Raw genomic sequence first — 23979 nt, forward strand, 5'->3', positions numbered from 1 at the left:
CCTGTCTTGGCTGTGAGTGCCTTATTTATGTACTATAATTCACAGTTGAAGACACCCCAGGCTAAGCATACATCATGCCCCCATTCATCCTGTCAAGCGGTAATACCCAAGCGAAATATGAGGTGCTGTTCCTCCAATTGCCGCTGGTCCTCACTCCGACAATGGAGGAGGCCCAGGACAGAAAGGTCAGATTGGGAATTGGAGGGGGAGTTTAGGTCCCTCCCCGGCCATCCTTCTGGTCTTATTGTAATCCGACTATTCATGTTAGTACAGGGAATTCTAGTTTCAAATCAGATAACCTGCTAGACATTTCATAAATTATCCGATTAAGTAATTGACCGTAGGTATAGACTTCACAAAATACTTCATTCAATTACAGCTCGCATTTCTGGCCCTGAATAAACCATCTTGCAAAACCATTTAAAACCTCATTTACAATATTTTTCTTGCAAAAATATAAGCATACTCCTACTCTCAAGGTTCACCTATGATGCACACTTCACGAGTTCATTACACAAATTGTCACTTTCAAGGGGTGAGATTGGGAACAAAAAAAATCAACCAAACGAAAGTTTATTGTGCCATATAAACCAAAACACTTGCTTCTGAATGGAGGAATCATGACACCAACAGGATCATCTGTGTTATGGCTGAAAGTGAATTATATTCTCTGTGCACCCTTATAACAAAGGTATTACACTGATAAACTGATCTGGATTCATGGTTTTATTTGATCAAGACATGATAATTTTTCAAGTTTATTACCGTATTTCCCGGCGTCGAATACGCACCCTCATTTTGAGTTGCTAAATTTTGAAAAAAGGCTGATGGGACAGGATGAAGGGTTTGGATCAGTCAGTAGAAAGGACGATGAGAAACTCCTTCAAGGAGGCAATGAGGAGCGGGGAGCCTCCATCTTCGCCTGTCCCACAATGCACTGTGCGGTTCAGGTCTGAGGGACGGGGGGAGAGAGAGAGAGAGAGAGAGAGAGACAGAGAGAGCCCAGGACAGAGCAGCCAACCTTCCGCCCAGTAGCTAACTGCCAACCACCACCTCCACCGGTTGCATCCGTGCCGATGGACTCCGTGGTTGGCTGGCGGGCCGGCCGGCAGAAGGCGCTGCGGTGGCAGCCGGTTCTTGGGGTGGGGGGGGGGGGGGGGGGGGGGCGGGGGTCCTGTGACGGTTCCTGGGGGGTTAGGCCACTCCTTGGGTCATCCTACAGTTGGCGGCGCGACTCACCCGTTGCAGTGGCCCCTACAGCCTGTCTGTCTTTTTTTTATTTTGTGTCTAGTTAAATGTAGTGTTGGTGTTTTTTAATACTGGTTTTAAATGTGTATATGTGGGGTGCGGGGGGGGGGGGGGGAAAGGGGGAAACCGTTTAAAATCTCTTCCCTGTACGGGAGACCCGACCTTTTCCCTGTCGGGTCTCCGTTGTCGTTGGGGCCTAGCACCGTGGAGCGGCCTCCAACCTGAACGACCCGGGGGCTCGGGAGACTGCGGAGCTGCGGACTACTCACCATCATGGGGCTGGCCGGCCTCGGTGCGTGGGGAGCGGCGGTGACTCGCTGCTGCGACTCGACTCCTGGGGCTCGGAGGCTCCAGCAACGCAGCCGCAGGTCCGGTGGACTGTCGGGGTATCGGGAGCTCGCGGGTCCGGTTGAGGAGACCGCATCCCGGAGCTCCCGCAACGCGACTTCTCCAGCCCGTGTCGCGGGGTTGGAACGACCCGGAGCGGGGTCGTACATCGCCCGGCGCGGCTTCATGGCCGTGGGACATTACAGCGCCCGCCGGGGTCTCCAACATTGTGACTTTTAGACCGGGAGCGGGGCTGTAAATCGCCCAGCACGGCCTAAAATGGCCGTGGGACTTATCATCGCCCTCCTGATGCTTGGACATCGGGAGAGACATGGAGAACAGGGGAGAGAAAAGACTTTGTCTGTGTGAATTAAATTGTGTGTATGTCTGTAGGAAATTGTCTTTGTTTGTATGGCTGTGGAAACGGAATTTCGTTTGAGCCTCACTGAGGCTCAAATGACAATAAATATTGTATTGTATTGTATCCCCTTCGGCTTTTGAGGGACAGGGACGATTGTCTGCCCACAGGGTTTCCCGGGTCCTGCTCGCGGGCGTTCTGTGTGTTTGCCATGATTCATTAAAACGACTTCTGAACCTGCCTGGCTGGCATCTGGCCTTTTCCTGACCTCATCCAGGCCACTATACTTCTACATGTACTTTAGACATGGTCATTAACTCAGCTTTCCACGCCAATTTTTGTCCCACATTACAAAGTATGTACAACCACTTTGTAATAAACTGTAATAGTAAAAGTGATTATTTTATGCATGTTGGTGGTGCAAAGTTTACTTTTGTGCCCTTCCCACAAATTATCTGATGTTTGATTGCTCAACACTCTCTAATGTACAACTTTTTGATGCGTAACTCTACGTTCAGTTTTGAATGATCTTTTGGGAGGAGTTGAGCAGCTATTGATCTTTGTGCATCTAATCCTTTGATTAATACAGGAACATATCTGCATTAAAAATAAGACCTGTGACAATTTTGCAATATGCCAGTTCATCTCCCACATCTCCCACAAGGGGGCAATGGATCAGCGTTCTCGTCGCGCCCCCCGTCAGTACCCAGGCTCGCCTGGGGAAGCCAATGATCCTCCCAGCAGACTAAATTCTACAAGACGACGCCTGAGAGCCAAGTCAAAGAATCCTAGTCATTATCCCAAAGCCGAAAGCAGCAACAACGACCAGCCTCAAGAGCACCTAGCAGTTGCACCTGCTCTCCGAATACTACAACTGAATGTTGAAGGCCTCTCTGCAGCCAAGTGACACCTCATCGAAGTCCTCGCCCACCAACACTCCATCGACGTCATCTGTCTCCAAGAGACTCACGTTGGGCACAGAGGAAGCGGGCCGTTACACCATCAATGGCTTTGATCTTCTTTGCTATTCAGGACTGGACAAGGCCCCTGCTTGGCCAGCCTTCACAAATGGGGCAGCAGCCCAACCGCACGGTGTGCTTGTTCAAGAGGCAACTGCTTGGCTAAAGGACTTTGCATTCGCTAAATAAATAAAATCCCACATCTTACCATTCTACACTTGATTGCAATTCTCAACTTCAATATCTTTTACATAGCAATGTATGCTGTACAGATTTTCTGCATCAACAATAATCTAAGGTTTGTTGAAAACAATATTGTTCCTCAGTAATTCTATGTTCCCATTTTTATAGCTTTACTTACCTCAAACAGATGCTGCAAGGGATTTGCTTTAAGCTTCTCTTCTGAACCAAACATCTGAAATCCTGCTCCTAGTAATCCTGAATTGATGAACAAAGATTCAAGAACGGTTATTGTTTTTTTTTTAAATGCCACAATCATGATGCAAAACATCATAGGGGCAGAAAATACCCCAATGTCACTGAATCATCTCATTCAACTCAACTGAAAGCAGCCCGTATTTTCTGTTGTTTCTATTAGCTGGGATACCCACGTCACAAGGAGAACTGGTTTGTATCCATGACTTCAGATCAGTTGCTCCTGTCACCTACACAGGCAAGGAGCACGCTAATATTAGCCCTGGAAGAGACGAACATTTACAAGCAAAGGCTAATTACCTCAGTACCCGAAGGAAAATGTAGGACGTGGTAATTGCCTGACTCCTATTAATATTGCACAATTAGTTCAAATACATGTAAAAATATGACTTCGGGGAGTGCAAATATTGGTTAAAATAAATACATACTCTTCCATACACACGTCACTTACCAAACTGCAAGCCCCAATCACCGAGGTAGTTGATCCTGATCACATCATCTCCCAAAGCTTGCTTTAGGTTAGCTATGAAGTTGCCTAAGAAAACAGCACAATACAGTCATAAATATATTTCTGAGATGTGATGAGTGATTGTTAACAGTATTTTTCCCAGGGTAGAGAATCCTAATACGTGAGGGCATAGACACAAGGTGAGAAGGGAGAGATTTAAAGGGCCTGTCCCACTGTACAAGCTAATTCAAGAGATCTCCCGAGTTTCCCCCGATTCGAACTCGGAGAATTACGATACTAGCCGCTCGTAGGTACTCTGGGCTCTCGTGGACATTTTTCAACATGTTGAAAAATCTTCACGAGTCTTCACAAGCTTACCGCGTTTCCCGAGTACCTGCCGTTAGCGTTACCAGCCACTAAGAGACATCCCCGAGCTCCAATGTACCCACTATGTACATTCTACGTGCTTACCACTAGTTATATATATTTTTTAAACTGGGGAGAGCTCTTGAATTACCTCTTACAGAGGGACAGGCCCTTAAGAGGGACCTTTTATCACTTAGACGGTAGTCTGCATCTGGACTAAGTTGCCAGAAGGAGCTATAGAAACAAATACAATTATGACTTTTAAAAGACGTTTGGACAGATATATGAAGAGGAATGGTTTAGTGGGCTATGGAACAAAAATAGACAAATGGGATTAGCCCAGTATGCCAACTTGGTTGACATGCACACGATGGGCCGAAGGGCCCGTTTCCTTTCTGTGACATGTCTCAAAATTAATATTGACTTATTATCTTTACACCTGTTATTTGTAGATCAATTTTGACATCTATAATCTTGAGAAGCTTTTCACTTCTCACCTAGGCAGTAGGAAGCAAACTTCACTAAAAGTTGCCAAACAGTTCTGGTATTGGTCTTGGCTCTGGTAGGGCCATTATCTACATATTAAAAGGTCTCAGTTTCTAGGCTTGCAATTGACTTGGCCTCCACAGCTGTGTGTGGCAATGAATTCCACAGATTCACCACCCTCTGACTAAAGAAATTCCCCCTCATTTCTTTTCTAAAGGTACGTCCTTTTATTCTGAGGCTATGGCCTCTGGTCCTAGACTCTCCCACTACCAAAAGGAAAGAGTGAGAGAGGAAAGACTGCAGGGAGTATGCATTTACCTGAAGAGTAAAATGTTCAAATCATTGGGTTATAAAGGCTACCCAAGCAGAATACAATGTATTCAGCCATGATCACATTGAATGGCGGTGCTAGCTCGAAGGGCCGAATAGCCTACTCCTGCACCTATTGTCTATTGTCTATATTGTCGATTGTCTATTAGACTAGTCTATGTTTAGCTTCATCCTGGTTGTGGAAAAGGCCAAGGACTGACAGGTCAGAGTGCGACGGGAAGGGAAGTTGAAATGGCATGGACCAGAAGATCAGGATGGCCAAGGTGGACAGCACCCCATAAAACAATCACCTAGTTTTCGCCTGGTCTTGCGATGTAGAGGAGGGCACATTGAGAGGGTAAGAACATCTTCTGCCAGGAGGATGAAAGTGTTGGTGGATCTTTGTTCCACAAAGAGGTGGATGGCCCCAAAATCTTCATGATGGAGGTTACTGGTGTATAAAGACCAGACATCAATTGTGGGGGTGATGGGGGCCCAGGGAATGGTGGAGGGCATGAGGTGTGTCCTGGATGTGGTAGGTAAAGAGATTGGACAAAGGGAGGCAGGACAGAGTCAAGGCACGAGGAGATAAGTTCAGTGGGGTGAGAACAGGCAGGTGTGCGGGCCTACCAGAACAGTGCAGATGCCCAGACTAACAATCCTGAGACCAGAGTTCAAATTCTATCGTGGCAACTATGGAATTCAAATACAATTAATAATCTGGAATCTAAAAAGTTAGTGTTAATGACGGCCACAAAACAGCTAAAGGCTATTATGAAAATACACATCTGATTCAGGAAGGAAATCTGCCATCCTCCCCTGGCATTGCCCATGTATGATTGTAGAACAGGCTTGTGGTTGATTCTTAAATATCCTCTCAAACAGCCTGGCAAGCCATTCAGTTCAAGGGAAATTGGGGATGGGTGATAAATGTTGGCCTTACGTGCAATGTTCAGGTACTGACAAATGACTAAACATTTTTTAAATCCGATGTTTTTAGTTTAGGATTAGCAAAGGACACAAAATATTCACCTATGATTGTTGAACGCAAATGTCCTGCATGAAATTTTTTCGCAATATTTGGTGAACTGTAAAAAAAATAGAGAAACGTAATGTTAACATTGCTCAACCTTCCCCCTGAGATTTGAAGACCCATCCCAAACTATTCAAGATGAACCAGAGTTAAATTTGATTATGGAGTCTTACAACGTGGAAATAGGCCCTTCGGTCCAATTTGACCACATCCAAGTCCCTTCTACACGTCCCACCTGCCTGCATTTGATCCTCTTTTGCAGCTACGGGTAGCCTTGCAGGTACAGAGAAAGATGACTCCAGTCACTGAAGACCAATTATCTCGGCACCAGGCCATTGCTGCATGTACAATTGATTCACCAATGACCTCAGCTCAACCTAGGGGACAGACATGGGGATCTGCACTGTCAATTTGTCAAGCAATTTGTGTCCATATGCAGCAAGATCTGGCACAAACCTGAACTGGACTAGTCAACAAAATACACGTGGACTGAAGCAGGTTAGAACAGGTGATCTTGCGATGTGTAGCTCACAGTCCACCTCTCTGAAGCCAGTACACCAGCTCAAAGGCATGAATTTAAGCAAGATCTTGGAATACTCTTCACTTAATCTAAAAGGTTCTACTGCAAGAATATGGTGGAAGCCAAGTGAAAGCAAACTGGGCTTCCAATAGGTTGTGTACTTTTATTAACTCTCTCTCCAATGTCACCTTGTTGAATTATTAATTCTCTCTCCAATATCAGCTTCAAATCTAATTCACTTTTTACGGAACTTCTCGGATGACTGAAAAGCCTTACAGCCCAAACTCATTATAATCTGATGTAGAAATTTATCATTGGTGAAGTTCTTTTTTTTTTTTTAATTGTAAGGTTTGGGTTATTTTTTTTATTATTAATTTTTTTTAAATTAGAAGTACAATAATGTAGTACATAGGTACCTAATACATAATGAGATAATACAGTTCATGTGCAACTTCTTTTTTCAAATTTAGCAGAATAGAACAGAAAATGAGAGTAGTCAAGATGGAGGAGAGAAGAATATCCTAAGCCGTAATGTTGGTTCGTGAGATAGTAAAGAAAACCCAAAGAAAAGGTAGAAGGAGATAGAGTAGAAAAAAGAGAAGAAAAAAAAAAGACAGAGAGACAGAAAGGAAATAAAAATAAAGAGATTGAGAGAGATATACCCATTTAATATCTTTATCCACCCTTGTGAAGTTCTATACTATCGATATTCAATAGATCTATTGGTATTCTGAACCTGGAGTTCAGAGTAATAAAAACCTACCTTTTAAGTATTCTTAGCAAAATAAATGATTCATAAAGCCAGCTGAGGGGTGATTTTACAGAGAAGTTTAAGATCATGAGGGGAATAGATAAAGTGAATGTACATAGTTTAGCTTAGTTATGTTTAAAGATACAGCACGGAAACAGGGCCTTCGGCCCAGAGTCTACGCCGACCAGCGATCCCCAAACACTCGCACTATCAGATTTACAATCTTTACCGAACGTAATTTACCTACAAACCTGTATGTCTTTGGTCTGTGGGAGGAAGCCAGAGCAACTGGGGAAATCCCACGCGGTCACGGGGAGAATGTACAAACTCCATACAGACAGCACCCATAGTCAGGCGTCTCCACCGTAGTAAGGCAGCAACTCTACTGCTGCGCCACCATGCACTGGGCAGGCTTTTACTCAGATAGGGGAATCAAAAACCAGAGTATGTATGTTCAAGGTGTGAGGAACAAGATTTAATACAAAAGCAAGGGACAACATTTTCACTCAGATGGTGGTGGGTATATGGAACGAGCTCCGAGGGGAGATGGTTGACACAAATAATATAACAGCATTTAAAAGATACTTGGACAGGTACATGGATAGAGAGTTTTAGAGGGATATGGGCAAAATGGGACTAGCTTCGATGGGCATCTTGGTCGGCGGACGCGTTGGGCAGAATGGCCTGTTTCAGGGCTATATTAAGTCATTCCGTGTTAGGCTAAGTCAATTACAAATGTAAATGAATTAAAGGACATGATGAATGAATGAAAGCATCAAAAATAATCCATTTGAAATCAAAAAAGGAAGAATTTTACTCTAATTTATGGTCCATTCTGCATCGGACACTTGCCTAAATTCAACTATAACACGCCCACAGGGGTAGCTGCTGAAGAGTTCACTTGCTATTCCGTATCTTGAACCCTTCTTGAAGACCTCTTGCAAAACAACCTGTTACATTAAAAAAACCAAAGAAGATAATTGTTACTCAAGAAGCAGAGTGGGTCATTTGCAGATCATGCTTCCAAACAATTGGTAAGAACTTCTGAAAGTAGCACATAGATAAAACACACTCACCTCAGCCAGTAAGGATCGGTTCACTTTGAAATTAATGCTTGCTTGGCCAACAGCGATCTCAGTAATCACATCATCACAAGTTAACTACAATAAGAATAAAAGAAAAGAATTAGCAGCCTACATTTGCAGCTTTGTTCAAAATGAAACGATGATCAGTGAACAGACGTTAAGCCAGGACCATTGGTATTGGCTTCGAGTTGTACTCACCTTTGTACATTTGACTTCACTGAATCTTTCTTCTCCATAGGTTTAGATCACAAGACGATACAATATTCACGTCATACCAATAATAACAATAATGCTCCGAGAATCAATGTTCAATGGTGCGTTATTGTAACATGTGCAAACGCACAGTGAATTTCTTTTTTTGCATACAGTTCAGTAAATAATTGACATACCTAATCACAATCTCCAGTCAGGCACAGAAATCGCTATTAAAACATGGGGGGGGGGGGGGGGGGGGAGGGGGTGGACACAATTTCTTGCTGGCCGTGACCGCGCGCATGCGCATACACGCAAGGCTTCGGCCATGGGTCCTGTGGACGGTAACATCGGAAGCTGACCTGGTTGGTCACCGACTCCGAAACTCAGCAACAGCAGCTTTGTCCGCCCTGAATCGTGGGGCTTGAATCGGCCCGTTTGCGGGGCTTTTCATCGGCCGACGGGGGTTTCAACATCGGGAGCTTCGATCGCCTCGATGCAGCAGTTTGATTTTAAGCTGCGCCGGGAGCTGAAAGGCCCTGCGAATGGGCCGATTCAGCCCTTAGAAATCGCCTAATTAAGTCCGGATTACAAAACATGGGGGGATTGTCCCCCACCTCTCAAAGCATGGGGGGGGGGGGGGGGGGCGCGTGTCCCACCCCCGTCCCCCCCCCCCCTGGATTTCTGCCCATGTCTCCAGTTAGCAAAGTATGCAGAAATAGTCCACTGAGACTGGATACAAAAGGCGCCAGATTGTAGCACCATTTCCCAGCGAGCCTCACAGAAGTTTACAGCACGATTTGGCCCATCTCTCACATTAGGCAGGAATTAATGTTGGGTAGACTGATGGGACTGAAGGCTAATAAATCCCCAGGGCCTGATAGTCTGCATTCCAGGGTACTTAAGGAAGTGGCTCTAGAAATCGTGGATGCATTGGTGATAATTTTCCAATGTTCCATAGATACAGGATCAGTTCCTGTGGATTGGAGGGTTGCTAATGTTATCCCACTTTTTAAGAAATGCGGGAGAGAGAAAATAGGTAATTATAGACCAGTTAGCCTGACATCGGTGGTGGGGAAGATGCTGGAATCAATTATAAAAGATGAAATAGCAGAACATTCTGATAGCAGTAGCAGGATCGGTCCAAGTCAGCATGGATATACGAAGGGAAAATCATGCTTCACTAATCTTCTGGAATTTTTTGAGGATGCAACTAGGAAAATGGACAAGGGAGAGCCAGTGGATGTAGTGTACTTGGACTTTTTGAAAGCATTTGATAAGGTCCCACATAGGAGATTAGTGGGCAAAATTAGGGCACATGGTATTGGGGATAGGACACTGACATGGATAGAAAATTGGTTGGCAGACAGGAAACAAAGAGCAAGGATTAACGGGTCCCTTTCAGAATGGCAGGCAGTGACTAGTGGGGTACAGCAAGGCTCAGTGCTGGGGCCACAGCTATTTACAATATACATTAATTATTTAGATGAAGGGATTAAAATAACATTAGCAAATTTTCAGATGACACAAAGCTGGGTGGCAGTGTGAACTGTGAGGAGGGAACTAGGAGGATGCAGGGTGACTTGGACAGGTTGGGTGAGTGGGCAGATGCATGGCAGATGCAGTTTAATGTGGATAAATGTGAGGTTATCCACTTTGGTGGCAAGAACAGGAAGGCAGCTTATTATCTGAATGGCATCATGTTAGGAAAAGGGGAAATACAACGTGATCTGGGTGTCCTTGTTCATCAGTCACTGAAAGTAAGCATGCAGGTGCAGCAGGCAGTGAAGAAAGCTAATGGCATGTTGGCCTTCATAACAAGGGAGTTGAGTATAGGAGCAAAGAGGTCCTTTTACTGTTGTACAGGCCCCTAAGGAGACCACACCTGGAGTATTGTGTGCGATTTTGATCTCCAAATTTGAGGAAGGACATTCTTGCTATTGAGGGACTGCAGCGTAGGTTCACGAGGTTAATTCCCAGGATGGTGGGACTGTCATATGTTGAAAGAATGGAGCGACTGGGCTTGTATACATTGGAATTTAGAAGGATGAGAGGGTATCTTATTGAAACATAAGATTATTATGTTTCCATACTTCCATTACTGTACTTTCTCCACATAACCCCTGACACCTGTGCTAATCAAGGATCTATCTATCTCTGCCTTAAAAATATCCATTGACGGCCTCCGCAGCCTCCTGTGGCAATGAATGCCACAGATTCACCACCCCCTGCCTTCTCCCCATATCCCTTGACTCCGCTATCTTTAAGAGCTCTATCTAACTCTCTCTTGAAAGCATCTAGAGAATTGGCCTCCACTGCTTTCTGAGGCAGAGAATTCCACAGATTCACAACTCTCTGGGTGAAAAAGTTTTTCCTCATCTCCGTTCTAAATGACCTAACCCTTATTCTTAAACTGTGGCCCCTGGTTCTGAACTCCCCTAACATTGGGAACATGTTTCCTGCCTCCAGCGTGTCCAATCCTTATTGGACACGCTGGAGGCAGGAAACATGTTCCCAATGTTAGGGGAGTTCAGAACCAGGGGCCACAGTTTAAGAATAAGGGTTAGGTCATTTAGAACGGAGATGAGGAAAAACTTTTTCACCCAGAGAGTTGTGAATCTGTGGAATTCTCTGCCTCAGAAAGCAGTGGAGGCCAATTCTCTAGATGCTTTCAAGAGAGAGTTAGATAGAGCTCTTAAAGATAGCGGAGTCAAGGGATATGGGGAGAAGGCAGGGGGTGGTGAATCTGTGGCATTCATTGCCACAGGAGGCTGCGGAGGCCGTCAATGGATATTTTTAAGGCAGAGATAGATAGATCCTTGATTAGCACAGGTGTCAGGGGTTATGTGGAGAAAGTACAGTAATGGGGTTAAGATGGAAAGATAGATCAGCCATGTTGAATGGTGAAGTATACATGATGGGCCGAATGGCCTAATTCTGCTCCTATCACCCCATGATAACACAGTACATATCGCTTGATAACATTATTAATAGTACCTTCTCGGACAGCTCCTTGGCTTGACTTGGAACTGTCGATCCTAACTTTAAATACCCATTCGCCAGCAGAGAGTTCACTGACACCCGGAAATCTAGAGTCTGTCTGAAAAACATTGGTGAGAATTTGATCAACATGAGGGCCAAGACAAGATGGCACGGTCAAGGCTATTACAACCTCTGAAAATACAAGTAATATGCCCTCTATCATCTCTGAATCAATCACCAAAATTAATAGTTATATTACAGAACAGAGTTCTGGGAGAGATTAAGTAATTAAGTAAGATTCCTTCTCTCCAGAGATGCTGCCTGTCCCGCTGAGTTACTCCAACATTTTGTGTCTATCTTCAGTTGAAACCAGCATCTTCAGTTCCTTGAATGGGAAGCTATGAAAATGACAGATTAAAGCAGACGATCAAGGAAATGGCGAATGGTTCATTGTTAACGGAGGGGAGTGTGACAATGAGGCATACAATCAGTAAAATTAATCAGGAGGACAATGGAACTAGTTGGAGAACTAGGGTGGGGGAGGGACAGAAAGCAAGGGTTACTTGAAATTAGAGAAATCAATATTCTTACCGCTGGGTTGTAAGCTACCCAAGTGGAATAGGAGCCCCAATTGCATCAGGCCTCGCTCTAACAGTGCAAAAGGCCCAGAACAGAAAGGTCAGTATGGGGATGGGAGGGGGTTAGATGTCTGACATGCTGATAGGCATTATAACACAACTCGGGTGAGCTAACAATGGATGCGTTCCAACGTCAGGCAGGGGGACGTTGGAACACATCCCGAGCTGCTGCCCAAAGGCTCTTTACCAGGGCCAGTACACTTGGTGGCACGACCAGGTTCTTAAACCCATTGCAGAAGCCATCAGCATGGGAATCAGCAGCTGCAGACAAGCACGCCCCACCACCCAGATGATCACCTTCATGAAGGCCGGAGTGCAGCTGCCAAGAACCACAGCAGCCAAGAATCCGTCAGGAATCCTGGTGACTGCGCAGGACTGGCAGCTTTCTGTAGACCTGGTGAAACAGCTGAAGTTCCTACAGCACATTGCCACGACCACCCTGAGGCCAGATATCCTCCTGGTCTCAGAGGGAACCAAAGACATTGTCTTGTTGGAACTGACAGTGCCGTGGGAGGACCAGCTAGAGGAGGCCAAGTACAAAGAGCTGGTCATAGACTGCCATAATCAGGGCTGGAAGGCAAGGTGTATGCCCATCGAGGTTGGCTGCAGAGGTTTTGCAGGGCAATCGCTCTACTGGGCATCAATGGAATGAAGAGGAGAAAATCCATTAAGAACGCCACAGAGGCAGCGGAGAAAGCCTCGAGATGGCTCTGGATCAGGAAAGAAGGTCCATGGGGAGGAGCAAATGCCACCTGAACACAAGTCGTGGTCTGATCAACCACGGCTGGGTCGCCTGGGTGAGGGTGTCTGATGTTGAAAGACCCGAAACACCCAAATACCCCAGGTTACATCACTGATGATGTGTTCAGGAGCATCAAGAGATGTATTTTATCAATCACACATACATTAACACATACTTTTTGAAACACACTAAAAATAACAAAAAAGACGAAGAGACAGACAGACAGACTATAGGCGAGGCTGCCATCGTTGACAGTGCCACCCGATGATATCAAAGCAGGAGAGAGAGTGAAATGAGTAGTCATTAGAGTATTAGAATTGTACAGCATGGAAAAAGGCACTTTGGCCCACTCTGACCAACCTGGCCCATAAACAATAGTCACAGCTACTTGCATTTAGCCCATATTCCCCTAAACCTATCCTATCCATGTACCTATCCAAATGTAACAGTAAACATGTAATAGTATCTTCCTCCGGCAGCTCATTCCATACATTCACCACCCTTTGTGTAAATAAAGTTGTCCCTCAGGCTCCTATTAAATCTTTACCCTTCCCTCACCTGAAATGTCAACTCTGTTTCTTTCCACAGATGTGATCTGACCTGCTGAGTATTTCTGGCACTTTCCTGTTTTTATTTTAGATTTCCAGCATCAGTCATCTTTTGGATTTGCCATTTAATTATGTATTTGCTTTAGCATTGAAAACACATCCGCTATCATTGGCTGTCATCAACAACGGACAATATTTTCTACATACCCCAGTAAACTGGGGGCTGAACATAGTTATTTCATAGCATTTGTTTCATGAGGGCTAGAATACAAAAACAGGGATGTAATGCTGAGGATTTATAAGGCGCTGGCCAGGCCACATTTGGAGTAGTGTGAGCAGTTTTGGGCCGCATATCCGAGGAAGGATATGCTGGCGTTGGAGATGGTACAGAAGAGGTTCATGAGAATGATCCCAGGAATGATTGGCTTAACATATGATGAGTGTTTGAAGGCACTGGGCCTGTATTCACTGGAGTTTAGAAGGATGACCCTCATTGGAACTTACCAAATAGTGTAAGGCCTGGATAGCATTAATGTTTCCACTAGTTGGACAGTCTAGGACCAGAGGCCATAGCCCCAGAATAAAAGGATGTACCTTCAGAAAGGAGATGAGAAGGAATTTCTTTAGTCAGGAGGTGGTGACTCTGTGGAATTCATTGCCACAGAAAGCTGTGAAGGTCAAGTCAATGGATATTTAAGGCAGAGATTGATAGGTTCTTGATTAATATGGATGTCAGGGGCTGTGGGGAAAAGGCAGGAGAATGGGGTTGAGAGCGAAAGACAGATCAGCCATTATTGAATGGCAGAGTAGACTTGACGTGCCGAATGGCCTAAATCTGCTCCTCGAACTTATGAATCCACATTCATAATCAGGGGATTTTGTCATCCTGACTGCATGGCACAGCAGTTGTGAAAGAACAGTGCTTTGTTTGTGATGGTACACGGTGTACCAGTCCCTCTAAAATGTTAAACGTCATTATTTTGTTTTCAGGCAACCTGACACATACATTTATTGATCATGCATACTGGCACCTTTTGCATACCCAAAAAGCAGAGTGAAAGGGCATTATAAACAAGGGCGTAAATCAGTTCTCGTGCTGTAAAATTAAGTGGAATCTATACTTAATAGCCTTTCACATTACCAACTCTCGAAGCCACTCTGTGGCAAAGTAGAAACAGGCTGAGTCACGATTGCATGTGTCATCTTAAAGAAAATTGCATGCATTTTGGTGTGCCCAGCTTTCTTTCAGTGACTGCAAGCCAGAAACAGTGTTGGCAGCAATCAAAACCCCAGCCCAAATAATTACCCACAGGGAGAGTTGGACTGCAAAATCAAATATATTCACACTTGGTGAAACGGAGGTCTCTTTCATCTGCCGAGTCTGCCTTAGGTCAAATAATTTACAACGGGTTACTGTTATGCTTTCGCATTCTGTTCCTCATAATCACTAATGTCAAATCAATGGCACAACTGATGTAATAACAGAAACAAGGAACTGCAGATGCTGGTTTACAAGAAAAAGACACAAAGTGCTGGAGTTTCTCGGCAGAGGAATTTCTTGGCAAGGCCAGAAAATATTTTATACGATTTATATTTTTATTGTTATAGATATATGTTACAGGAAATATGTTGTCAAGCTGGTATGGGTACAAAGGGTGGTGGGTGTACGGAACAAGCTGGTAGATGAGGTCGTTGAGGCAGGATTATCCCAACATTTAAGAAACAGTTAGTTAGCCAGGTTTGAAGAGATATTGAATTAAAATAGAATAATTGAATACATTTTTATTAGCCAAGTATGTATACATACAAGTAATTTGCCTTGGTGCTTTGCTCGCAAGCACCAATATGGACCAAACACAGGCAGTTGCGACTCATGTAGCTGGGACATGTTGGGCCGAAGAGCCCCTTTCCACGCTGTATCACCCACTGACTATTGTTTTATCTATTTATTTTTATTTTTATTTTTTACTAGACCAAGTGGGACCCGTTGGGCCACATTGCCCAACGCAATATTCCACCACTCACCCGTTCCTCTAACGCAATATTCCCGGGGGGGGGAGGAGAGGGGGAGCGGCCGAGCGGCGCACAGCCGCGGGAGGGTGGATCGCGGCTCCGGGCCCTGTCTGTGTCTGTGTCCAGCAAGTTTTTTTTAAAAATGAAATTGAGATCCCATTGTGATGCGTCGGTGCTCATCTCCCCTCACATCTCAACCCCCCCACAAAGAAACCGGCAGTTTATGTAAATGAGATGCCATTGTGACGTTATACGTTGCTAAGGGCAAGTGGAGGTGCTGTTTAAATTTTCTTTTTAAGTTTTAAATGTCAATAACGCAAAATATAACATCAATCTAAATGAAACTTGATACAAACCACCACATGACAATTGTGAGTAAGGTGGGCCAAAAATTGTAGCACTATTATGTACCATTCTGGCGTAATTTGACGACATCACGGAATCAGAGAGCGCAAACAGGCACGCATAGACACAAACAAGACGCGAGTTTTAACTAGACCAAATGGGACCCGTTGGGCATTGCTCCCCCAACGCAATAATCCACCACTCACCCGTTCCCCCAACGCAACCCGTTTCCACCACTCGCCCATTCGCCCAACGTAACCCATTCTCACAACGCAATATTCCACCACTCACCCATAGCACCAAACTGCACAGGCGCAGCTCATTTCCCCTCATCCCCCAACACTCCTTCCCCCTCCCTCTTCCCTCCCCCCTCCTCCACTCCCTCCCTCACCTTTCCTTTCCCCTACCCTCAGTCACTCCCTCCCACCCTCCATAACCCCTCTCCCGTCCCTACCCCCCTGACCAGTTGGGCCCCGTTCCCCCAACGCAATATTCCACCACTAACCCATTTCCCCAACGTAACCCGTTTCCACCACTCACCCATTCTCCCCAACACAACCCTTTCCCCAACACAATATTCCACCACTCACCCATAGCCTCCAACTGCGTAGGCGCAGCTCATACACTCCCTCCCGCTCGTCTTCCTGCTCCCCTCTGCTCTCCCACCTCCCTCCCCTCTCCTTTTCCCTACCCTCAATCATTCCCTCCCTCCCCTCTCCCCTATCGCACTCCCCCACTAAACACAATGTTTAAATAACATTTCTCTCACCCATTTCCCCAAAGCAATATTCCACCACTCACCCATAATAACAATGTAAGAAATCTCCCATTGCACTGGATGGAGCTTATCCCATTGTGATGTCATTGTCGGGTGGAGGACCGTGAGATCACATTGTGACATAGCTGGAAACTGCCAGAATCTCCCAGCAGCTGGCACAGCAACTGCCAAGTTATTGTTCTCAAAGAGGGGTTTTGTACATTTTTAAATGTCAATAAATTGTGAAATATAACATCAATCTGAAAGAAAATTGACACAAACAACCATAGAACAATGGTGAGTATGGTGGTGCAAAATTGTAGAGCTATCGTTCGGCATTGTTCGAGGATCACATGGGCAAACACGCTTGGAGGTCCCTCTTCTCTCCCCTCTCCCTCCCTCACTTCTCCTTCCCTCTCCTTTTCCCTACCCGCAGTCTCTCCCTCCCTCGCCTCTCCCCTATCGCACTCTCCTTCTAAAAACAATGTTTAAATAACATTTCTTCTCCTCTCCCACTCCCTCGCTCTCCTTACAACAATGTAAGACATCTCTCATTGCACTGGGTGGAGCTTATCCCAACACTGTTGATTGGCAGCTGAAATCCCCAAAGCAATATTCCACCACTCACCCATAATAACAATGTAAGAAATCTCCCATTGCACTGGATGGAGCTTATCCCATTGTGATGTCATTGTCGGATGGAGGACTGTTCATGGCAGCTTATGTAAATGAGATCCCATTGTGATTGGAGGACTGTGAGATCTCACTGTGAGGTCATAGCTGCAAAGTGCCAGAATCTCCCATTAACTGCCACAGCATCTGTCAAGTTATTATTCTCAAAGTGTTTTTTTTTTTTTAAAGCTTTTAAATGCCAATAACTTGTGAAATATAACATTAATCTGAACGAAACTTGACACAAACGACCACTGGACAATGATGCGTAAGGTGGTGCAAATATTTTAGTGCTGTCCTGTACCGTTTTGGCGAAGGTCCAGGATCACATGGTCAAACATGCATAGATAGAAACAAAGAAACAAGATACCTATTATATCTATAGATTATTATTATTGTTGTTAAAATATGGTAGGGGCAGTAGAATGGGGGTGGTGAACTGTCTCCTTGAACTGCTGCAGTTCTTCTGCTGTAGTGTTGTTGAGCATGGAGTTCCTGGATTTAGCAATCATGATGCACGGAAATATACTTCCAAGACAGGATGGTGTGCGATTTGGAGGGGCAACTGCTGGCAGTGGTTCTGCCACGTGCCCGCGCCCGTGGTCTTTCTTCGTGGTAGAAGTTGCGCGTTTGGGAGGGGCTCTTAGAGTAGCTGGGGTGAGAGACCACAGTAAACATTGCACATTCATAAGTTTGTATGGTCTAGGAGCAGAATTAGGCCATTCGGCCCATTAAGTCTACTCCCCCATTCAATCATGGGTGATCTATCATTCCCCCTCAACCGCATTCTCCTGCCTTTGCCCCATATATCCAGTCACACGTACTAATCAAGAATCTGTCAATCTCAGCCTTAAAAATAACCATTGACTTGGCCTCCGCAGCCTTCTGTGGCAATGAGTTCCAGTTTCACCATGCTCTGACCAACAGAAATCCTCATCTACTTTCTAAAGGTACACCCTTTTATTCTGAGACTATGACCTCTGGTCCTGGACACTCCCACTAGTGAAAACATCCTCTCCACATCCACATCCACTCTATCCATATCCTTCTTCTTCTTGTGTATGGCGTGCACAGCCTAAAGTTGTAGGACAACTTGTTCTATTTGATTGTGCACACCAGGTTGATTGCATTCGTTGAAACAGGGGGAACTACGTGAAGGTTGCAATCTCCCACCCCCATCCATATACAATGGTACACATTGAAGCTAGTGGTGGAAGGAACAGGGGGTTAGGATGAGAGAATGATTGTCAATTATGTAGATTACTTTGTCTTGGATGGTGTCAGGTTTCTGGCCAAGTGTTGGAAAGCACTCAATCAGCACGTAGGAGACTGGAGCACCCAGAGAAAACCCACACAATCACAGGGAGAACGTGTAAACTACGGACAAACAGCACCAGAGGTCAGGATTAAACACAGGTCTGCTTAGCTGTAATACAGTAGCTCTACCGCTGTGTCACCCTCATATATACCTGGATATATTTTGACATTGCCAAGCCAATGCCAGTGTTGTATCGGGACTGCAACAGGTTGAATGGAAGCACAGCTAGTTCTAAAGTGCATGTATTTAGTATTTTATTTGAGATGTTGTTTCTTCCCATCTTCACCATGTTATAGAAAAGATGTTGTCAAGCTGGAGTGGGTGCAGAGAAGGTTAACGAGGATGTTGCCAGGGCTCGAGGGCCTGAGCTACGTGGAGAGGTTGAGCAGGCCAGGACTCTAATCCTTGGAGCGCAGGAGGATGAGAGGTAATCTTATGAAGGTGTACAAAATCATGAGATAAAAATATTGGCTAGAAGCACACTCTTGCCCAGAGTAGGGGAAATTGAGAATCAGAGGACATAGGTTTAAGGTGAGGGGGGGAAAGATTTAATAGGAACCCGAGGGGTAACTTTTTTTTTTTAACACAAAGACTGTGCAAATGAGCTGCCAGAGGAGGTAGGCGAGGTAGGTACTATTGCAACTTTTAAGAAACATTTAGACAGGAACATGGATAGGACCGGTTTAGATAGATATGGGTCAAACGCAGACAGGTGGGACTAGTATAGATGGGACGCATTGGTTGGTGTGGGTACTTTGGGCCGAAGGGCCAGTTTTCCATGATGTATTACTATTTCCTTTGGTGAATTCAGAGCTCTCAGCTGTTTTTTGATATCACAAGGGATGATAGTCTAGATGAAGGATCTCAACCCCAAACAGTGACTATATATTTCCCTCCACAGATGCTGGCTGACCTGCTCAGTTCCTCTACTAATTCTCCTTTCTTTGCTACAGTTTCCAGCATCTGCATTCTCTTGTGTCTCCAATGTCAAAACGATGTTTTTGTAAGTCACATAAATAGGAGTCAGCAGTTTGCTTTATCCAATCCATATTTAAATACACATGCCAGGGGAATTGCTGTTAGTAACATGCAGATGACCAGCATTTCTTTTTATTTTGTAACTGTTCCCAATAAATGTAACTAATGCAGAGAAAAAAAATATTTACTGCAAAAAAATTGAATACCGACTACATAGAATTATAGAAAATTAGATATAATGCCTGACCAGCTGCATGCTATAGCTCTTAGGGCTGACGGAATCAAGGGATATGGGGAGAAAGCAGGAACAGGGTACTGATTCTGGATGATCAGCCATGATCATATTGAATGGTGGTGCTGGCTCGAAGGGCTGAATGGCCAACTCCTGCATCTATTTTCTATGTTTCTCTGTTTTGCTTTTTATTAACAATTAATCATTGCCTCAGACCCTAAAAGAGTAATAGTCACAGTATGAGTCAAGAGTAAATTATATAAAAGACCGATGGGTGGCGCTGCGAGCCGGCAGCCTCGCCAGCAGCTGTTTGTCCTTTCCACTTTTTTGTTTGTTTTTAGTATGTCTAAAAGTGTGTCGCTCAACAAGACACAGGAAGAACAACCTGATGCGCGATAAGCAGCAATAGAGTGCACTAGAACTTGGGTCAATGAGCCCAGCCTGGAGGGAAACAGATCCCTATGGGCAGCACGGTGGCGGAGAGGTAGAGTTGCTGCCTTACAGCGCTAGAGACCCGGGTTTGATCCCAACTACACGTGCTGTCTGTACGTTCTCCTCGTGACCTGCGCATGTTTTCTCCGCGAGATCGGTTTTCTCCCACACTCCACAGACTTATAGGTTTGTAGGCTAATACTGGCTTGGTTAAATTGTAAATTGTCCCTGGTATGTGTAGGATAGCGTTAGCGTGTGGGGATCTCTGGTTGGCGCAGATTCAGTGGGCCGAAGGGCCTGTTTCCACACTATCTCCAAACTAAAAAAAAGTCTGAGACAGCAGGAGAGTTGATGATACAATTTACTCCTGCTAATCCTGTACCTGATGGCGCATTAACAACCTGTGGTTATAATAGACAAATTCATCCAGTACAAACAAAGGAATCAAGTACCACTTATAATTATAGTATAACATGCAATTTGAGTTTTAACAATGCAGTTCACATATACTGTATTTAAAAATATATAACTTTTATATTTACTGTTTTTTGGAGACAGGAACAGCTGACACCACTGGAATAAGCTTCTCAGTTGACACTCCCAGAACTCTGGAAAGCTAAATAAAACAATACAATATTTAGAAAATGTAATAAATGTAAGACTCTCTGAAACATGTAGACACAAGGAACTGTAGACGCTGGTTTACACACTAAAAAACACAAAGTGCTGGAGTAACTCAATTTCTCAGCGGGTCAGGCAGCATCTCTGGAGAAAATGGATTGGCAACGTTTCAAAATGTCGCCAATTCATGTTCTCTGGGAAAGCTGCCTGACCCACTGAGTTATTCCAGCACTTTGTGTCGCACTCTGAAACACATTTTTTAATGAAACCACATGACCAACAAACTGCAAGTCATTAAAAAAATGCATAACATCAATGTACAAGCAGAAATAAATAGCTGGAACCAGGAGGCAGAATTGAATTTGAAGGTGAAGAAGTGATGTCAATCTTCGTGAGTGAAACCTTGTTTGCAATAACCATCTCAAGGTTACAATGCTACCCAGTAATTATTCCCAGGCAACATCTATTGGAATAATGTTTAAATTTATTTTCAAATCAAATTTGACCTTACAGTGCCTACCAGTACAGATAGGTTCATACAAGTCAAATAATATCACTAACATTTCAGGATTACTGTGACTACAGAAATTGCATTGCAAACTCCAGGGAGCAATCTCTACAAAGAATTTGTATGGAATGTTATTAAGATTTATTGCATTTCACATGTATATGCCGCTGAGGATTTTGTCCTAAATTCAATGGATTTGGTTGAGGGATCAATGTTTGCAAGACAGCAGGTCAACTCCCTGCACATGGTCAATGGAGATGAAGTACAGGAAGGAGATTGAGACTGGTGTCACGACAACAACCTTTCTCTCAATTTAAGCAAGACAAAGTAGATAGCGATTGACTTCAAGAAGCGAAACAGCACACTTATCCCTGTTTGCATTGACGGCGCTGAAGTACAGAGGGTTGAAAGCTTTAAGTTCCAAGGAGCAAATACCACCAACTTGTCCTGGACGACCCATGATGAAGCAATGACCAAGTTCAAGTGAGTTTATTGCCATGTGTCCCCGATAGGACAATGAAATTCTTGCTTTGCTTCAGCACACAGAACATAGTAGGCATTTACTACAAAACAGATCAGTGTGTCCATATACCATAATATAAATATATACACACCTGAATAAATAAACTGATAAAGTGCAAATAACAGATAATGGGATATTAATAATCAGAGTTTTGTCCAAGCCAGGTTTAATAGCCTGATGGCTGTAGGGAAGTAGCTATTCCTGAACCTGGTTGTTGCAGTCTTCAGGCTCCTGTACCTTCTACCTGAAGGTAGCAGGGAGATAAGTGTGTGGCCAGGATGGTGTGGGTCTTTGATGATACTGCCAGCCTTTTTGAGGCAGCGACTGCGATAAATCCCCTCGATGGAAGGAAGGTCAGAGCCGATGGACTGGGCAGTGTTTACTACTTTTTGTAGTCTTTTCCCCTCCAGGGCGCTCAAGTTGCTGAACCAAGCCACGATGCAACCGGTCAGCATGCTCTCTACTGTGCACCTGTAGACGTTAGAGAGAGCTCCTTGACAAACCGACTCTCCGTAATCTTCTCAGGAAGTTGAGGCGCTGATGAGCTTTCTTGATAATTGCATTTGTGTTCTCGGACCAGGAAAGAACTTCAGAGATGTGCATGCCCAGGAATTTGAAGCTCTTAACCCTTTCAACCATCGACCCGTTGATATAAACGGGACTGTGGGTCTCCATCCTACTCCTTCCAAAGTCCACAATCAGTTCCTTGGTTTTGCTGGTGTTGAGGGCCAGGTTATTGCGCTGGCACCATATAGACAGTTGCTCGATCTCTCTTCTGTACTCTGACTCATCCCCATCAGTGATACGTCCCACAACAGTGGTCTCGTCAGCGAACTTGATGGAGTTCGCACTGTGACCAGCTACGCAGTCATGAGTATAGAGTGAGTACAGCAGCGGGCTGAGCACGCAGCCTTGAGGTGCTCCCGTGCTGATTATTATCGAGGCTGACACATTTCCACCAATACGAACAGACTGTGGTCTGTGAATGAGGAAGTCGAGGATCCAACTGCAGAGGGATGCGCAGAGACCCAGTTCTGCGAGTTTGGTAACCAGCTTGGAGGGGATGATTGTGTTAAATGCCAAGCTGTAATCGTTGAATAACAGCCTGACATATGAGTTTTTGTTGTCCAAGTGGTCCAGAGCGGAGTGGAGGGCCAGTGAGATCGCATCCACCGTTGATCTGTTGTGGCGGTAAGCGAACTGCAGTGGGTCCAGGTTTTTGTCGAGGCAGGAGTTGATTTGCTCCATGATCAACCTCTCAAAGCACTTCATCACTACCGGCGTTAGTGCCACTGGTCGATAGTCATTGAGGCACGTCACCTTACTCTTCTTGGGCACTGGTATAATTGATGCCCTTTTAAAGCAGGTGGGGACCTCAGATGTGAGAGGTTGAAAATGTCCGTAAAAACTCCAGCCAGTTGGTCCGCGCAGGTTTTTAGAACACGACCGGGTATACCATCAGGTCAGGCGCTTTTCGGGGGTTCACCCCTCTGAAGGATTTCCTGGCGTCGGCCTCTGTGACTGAAACTGAAATACTATCACAGCGAATGGGGACTCGGGAAGGCACATCAGTATTCTCCCTATCAAAGTGTGAGTAAAACGCACTGAGCTCGTCAGGGAGTGATGTTTCGCTGACATTCGAGCTGCGTCCTGGTTTCGTCTTGTAGGAGGTGATTGCATTCAGGCCCCGCCACAGCTGTCGAACATCTGTCTCATCCTCCAATTTGGAGCAGAAGTCCCTTTGGCCTTTTTGATGGCCTTACCAAGGTCGTATCTGGACTTCTTGTAGGCCACTGTATCATCGGACGTGAATGCCCTGTGTCTGGACTTCAGAAGAATGCGGATCTCAAAGTTCATCCAAGGTTTCTGATTGGGAAACATTCGGAAAGTTTTTGTAGGGATGCAGTCCTCCACACATTTCATTAACAAGTCTGTAACGACTGTGGCATATTCGTTCAAGTCCCTTGCCGAGTCCTTGAACATTGCCCAGTCTACAGACTCCAAACAGTCCTGGAGTTGACCCCCAGGAACCTGAAGCTGGAAACACGTTCCACCTCCGTCCCGTTGATGTGGATGGGGGTGTGCGTGCCGCCCCTAGACTTCCTGAAGTCTACAATGAGCTCCTTGGTCTTCTTGGAGTTAAGGGCCAGGTT

At 44.9% G+C, this 23979-nt stretch overlaps 1 protein-coding gene across 1 annotated transcript in view; it reads right to left on the reverse strand.

The window, feature by feature from the left end:
• The window catches only part of rars2 (arginyl-tRNA synthetase 2, mitochondrial), a 74158-nt gene that overhangs the window by 44839 nt on the left and 5340 nt on the right, over positions 1 to 23979 (reverse strand). Inside the window, exons 2-8 of the mRNA XM_033020843.1 lie at positions 20717 to 20790; positions 11515 to 11617; positions 8317 to 8400; positions 8093 to 8190; positions 5969 to 6024; positions 3779 to 3862; positions 3254 to 3330 (exon numbers count right to left, since the gene is read on the reverse strand). Coding sequence (XP_032876734.1) covers positions 3254 to 3330; positions 3779 to 3862; positions 5969 to 6024; positions 8093 to 8190; positions 8317 to 8400; positions 11515 to 11617; positions 20717 to 20790 — 576 coding nt within the window. The remainder of the gene's footprint in view (positions 1 to 3253; positions 3331 to 3778; positions 3863 to 5968; positions 6025 to 8092; positions 8191 to 8316; positions 8401 to 11514; positions 11618 to 20716; positions 20791 to 23979) is intronic.

This window comes from Amblyraja radiata, chromosome 5 (genome assembly GCF_010909765.2).
Source record: "Amblyraja radiata isolate CabotCenter1 chromosome 5, sAmbRad1.1.pri, whole genome shotgun sequence".
Lineage (NCBI taxonomy): Eukaryota > Metazoa > Chordata > Chondrichthyes > Rajiformes > Rajidae > Amblyraja > Amblyraja radiata.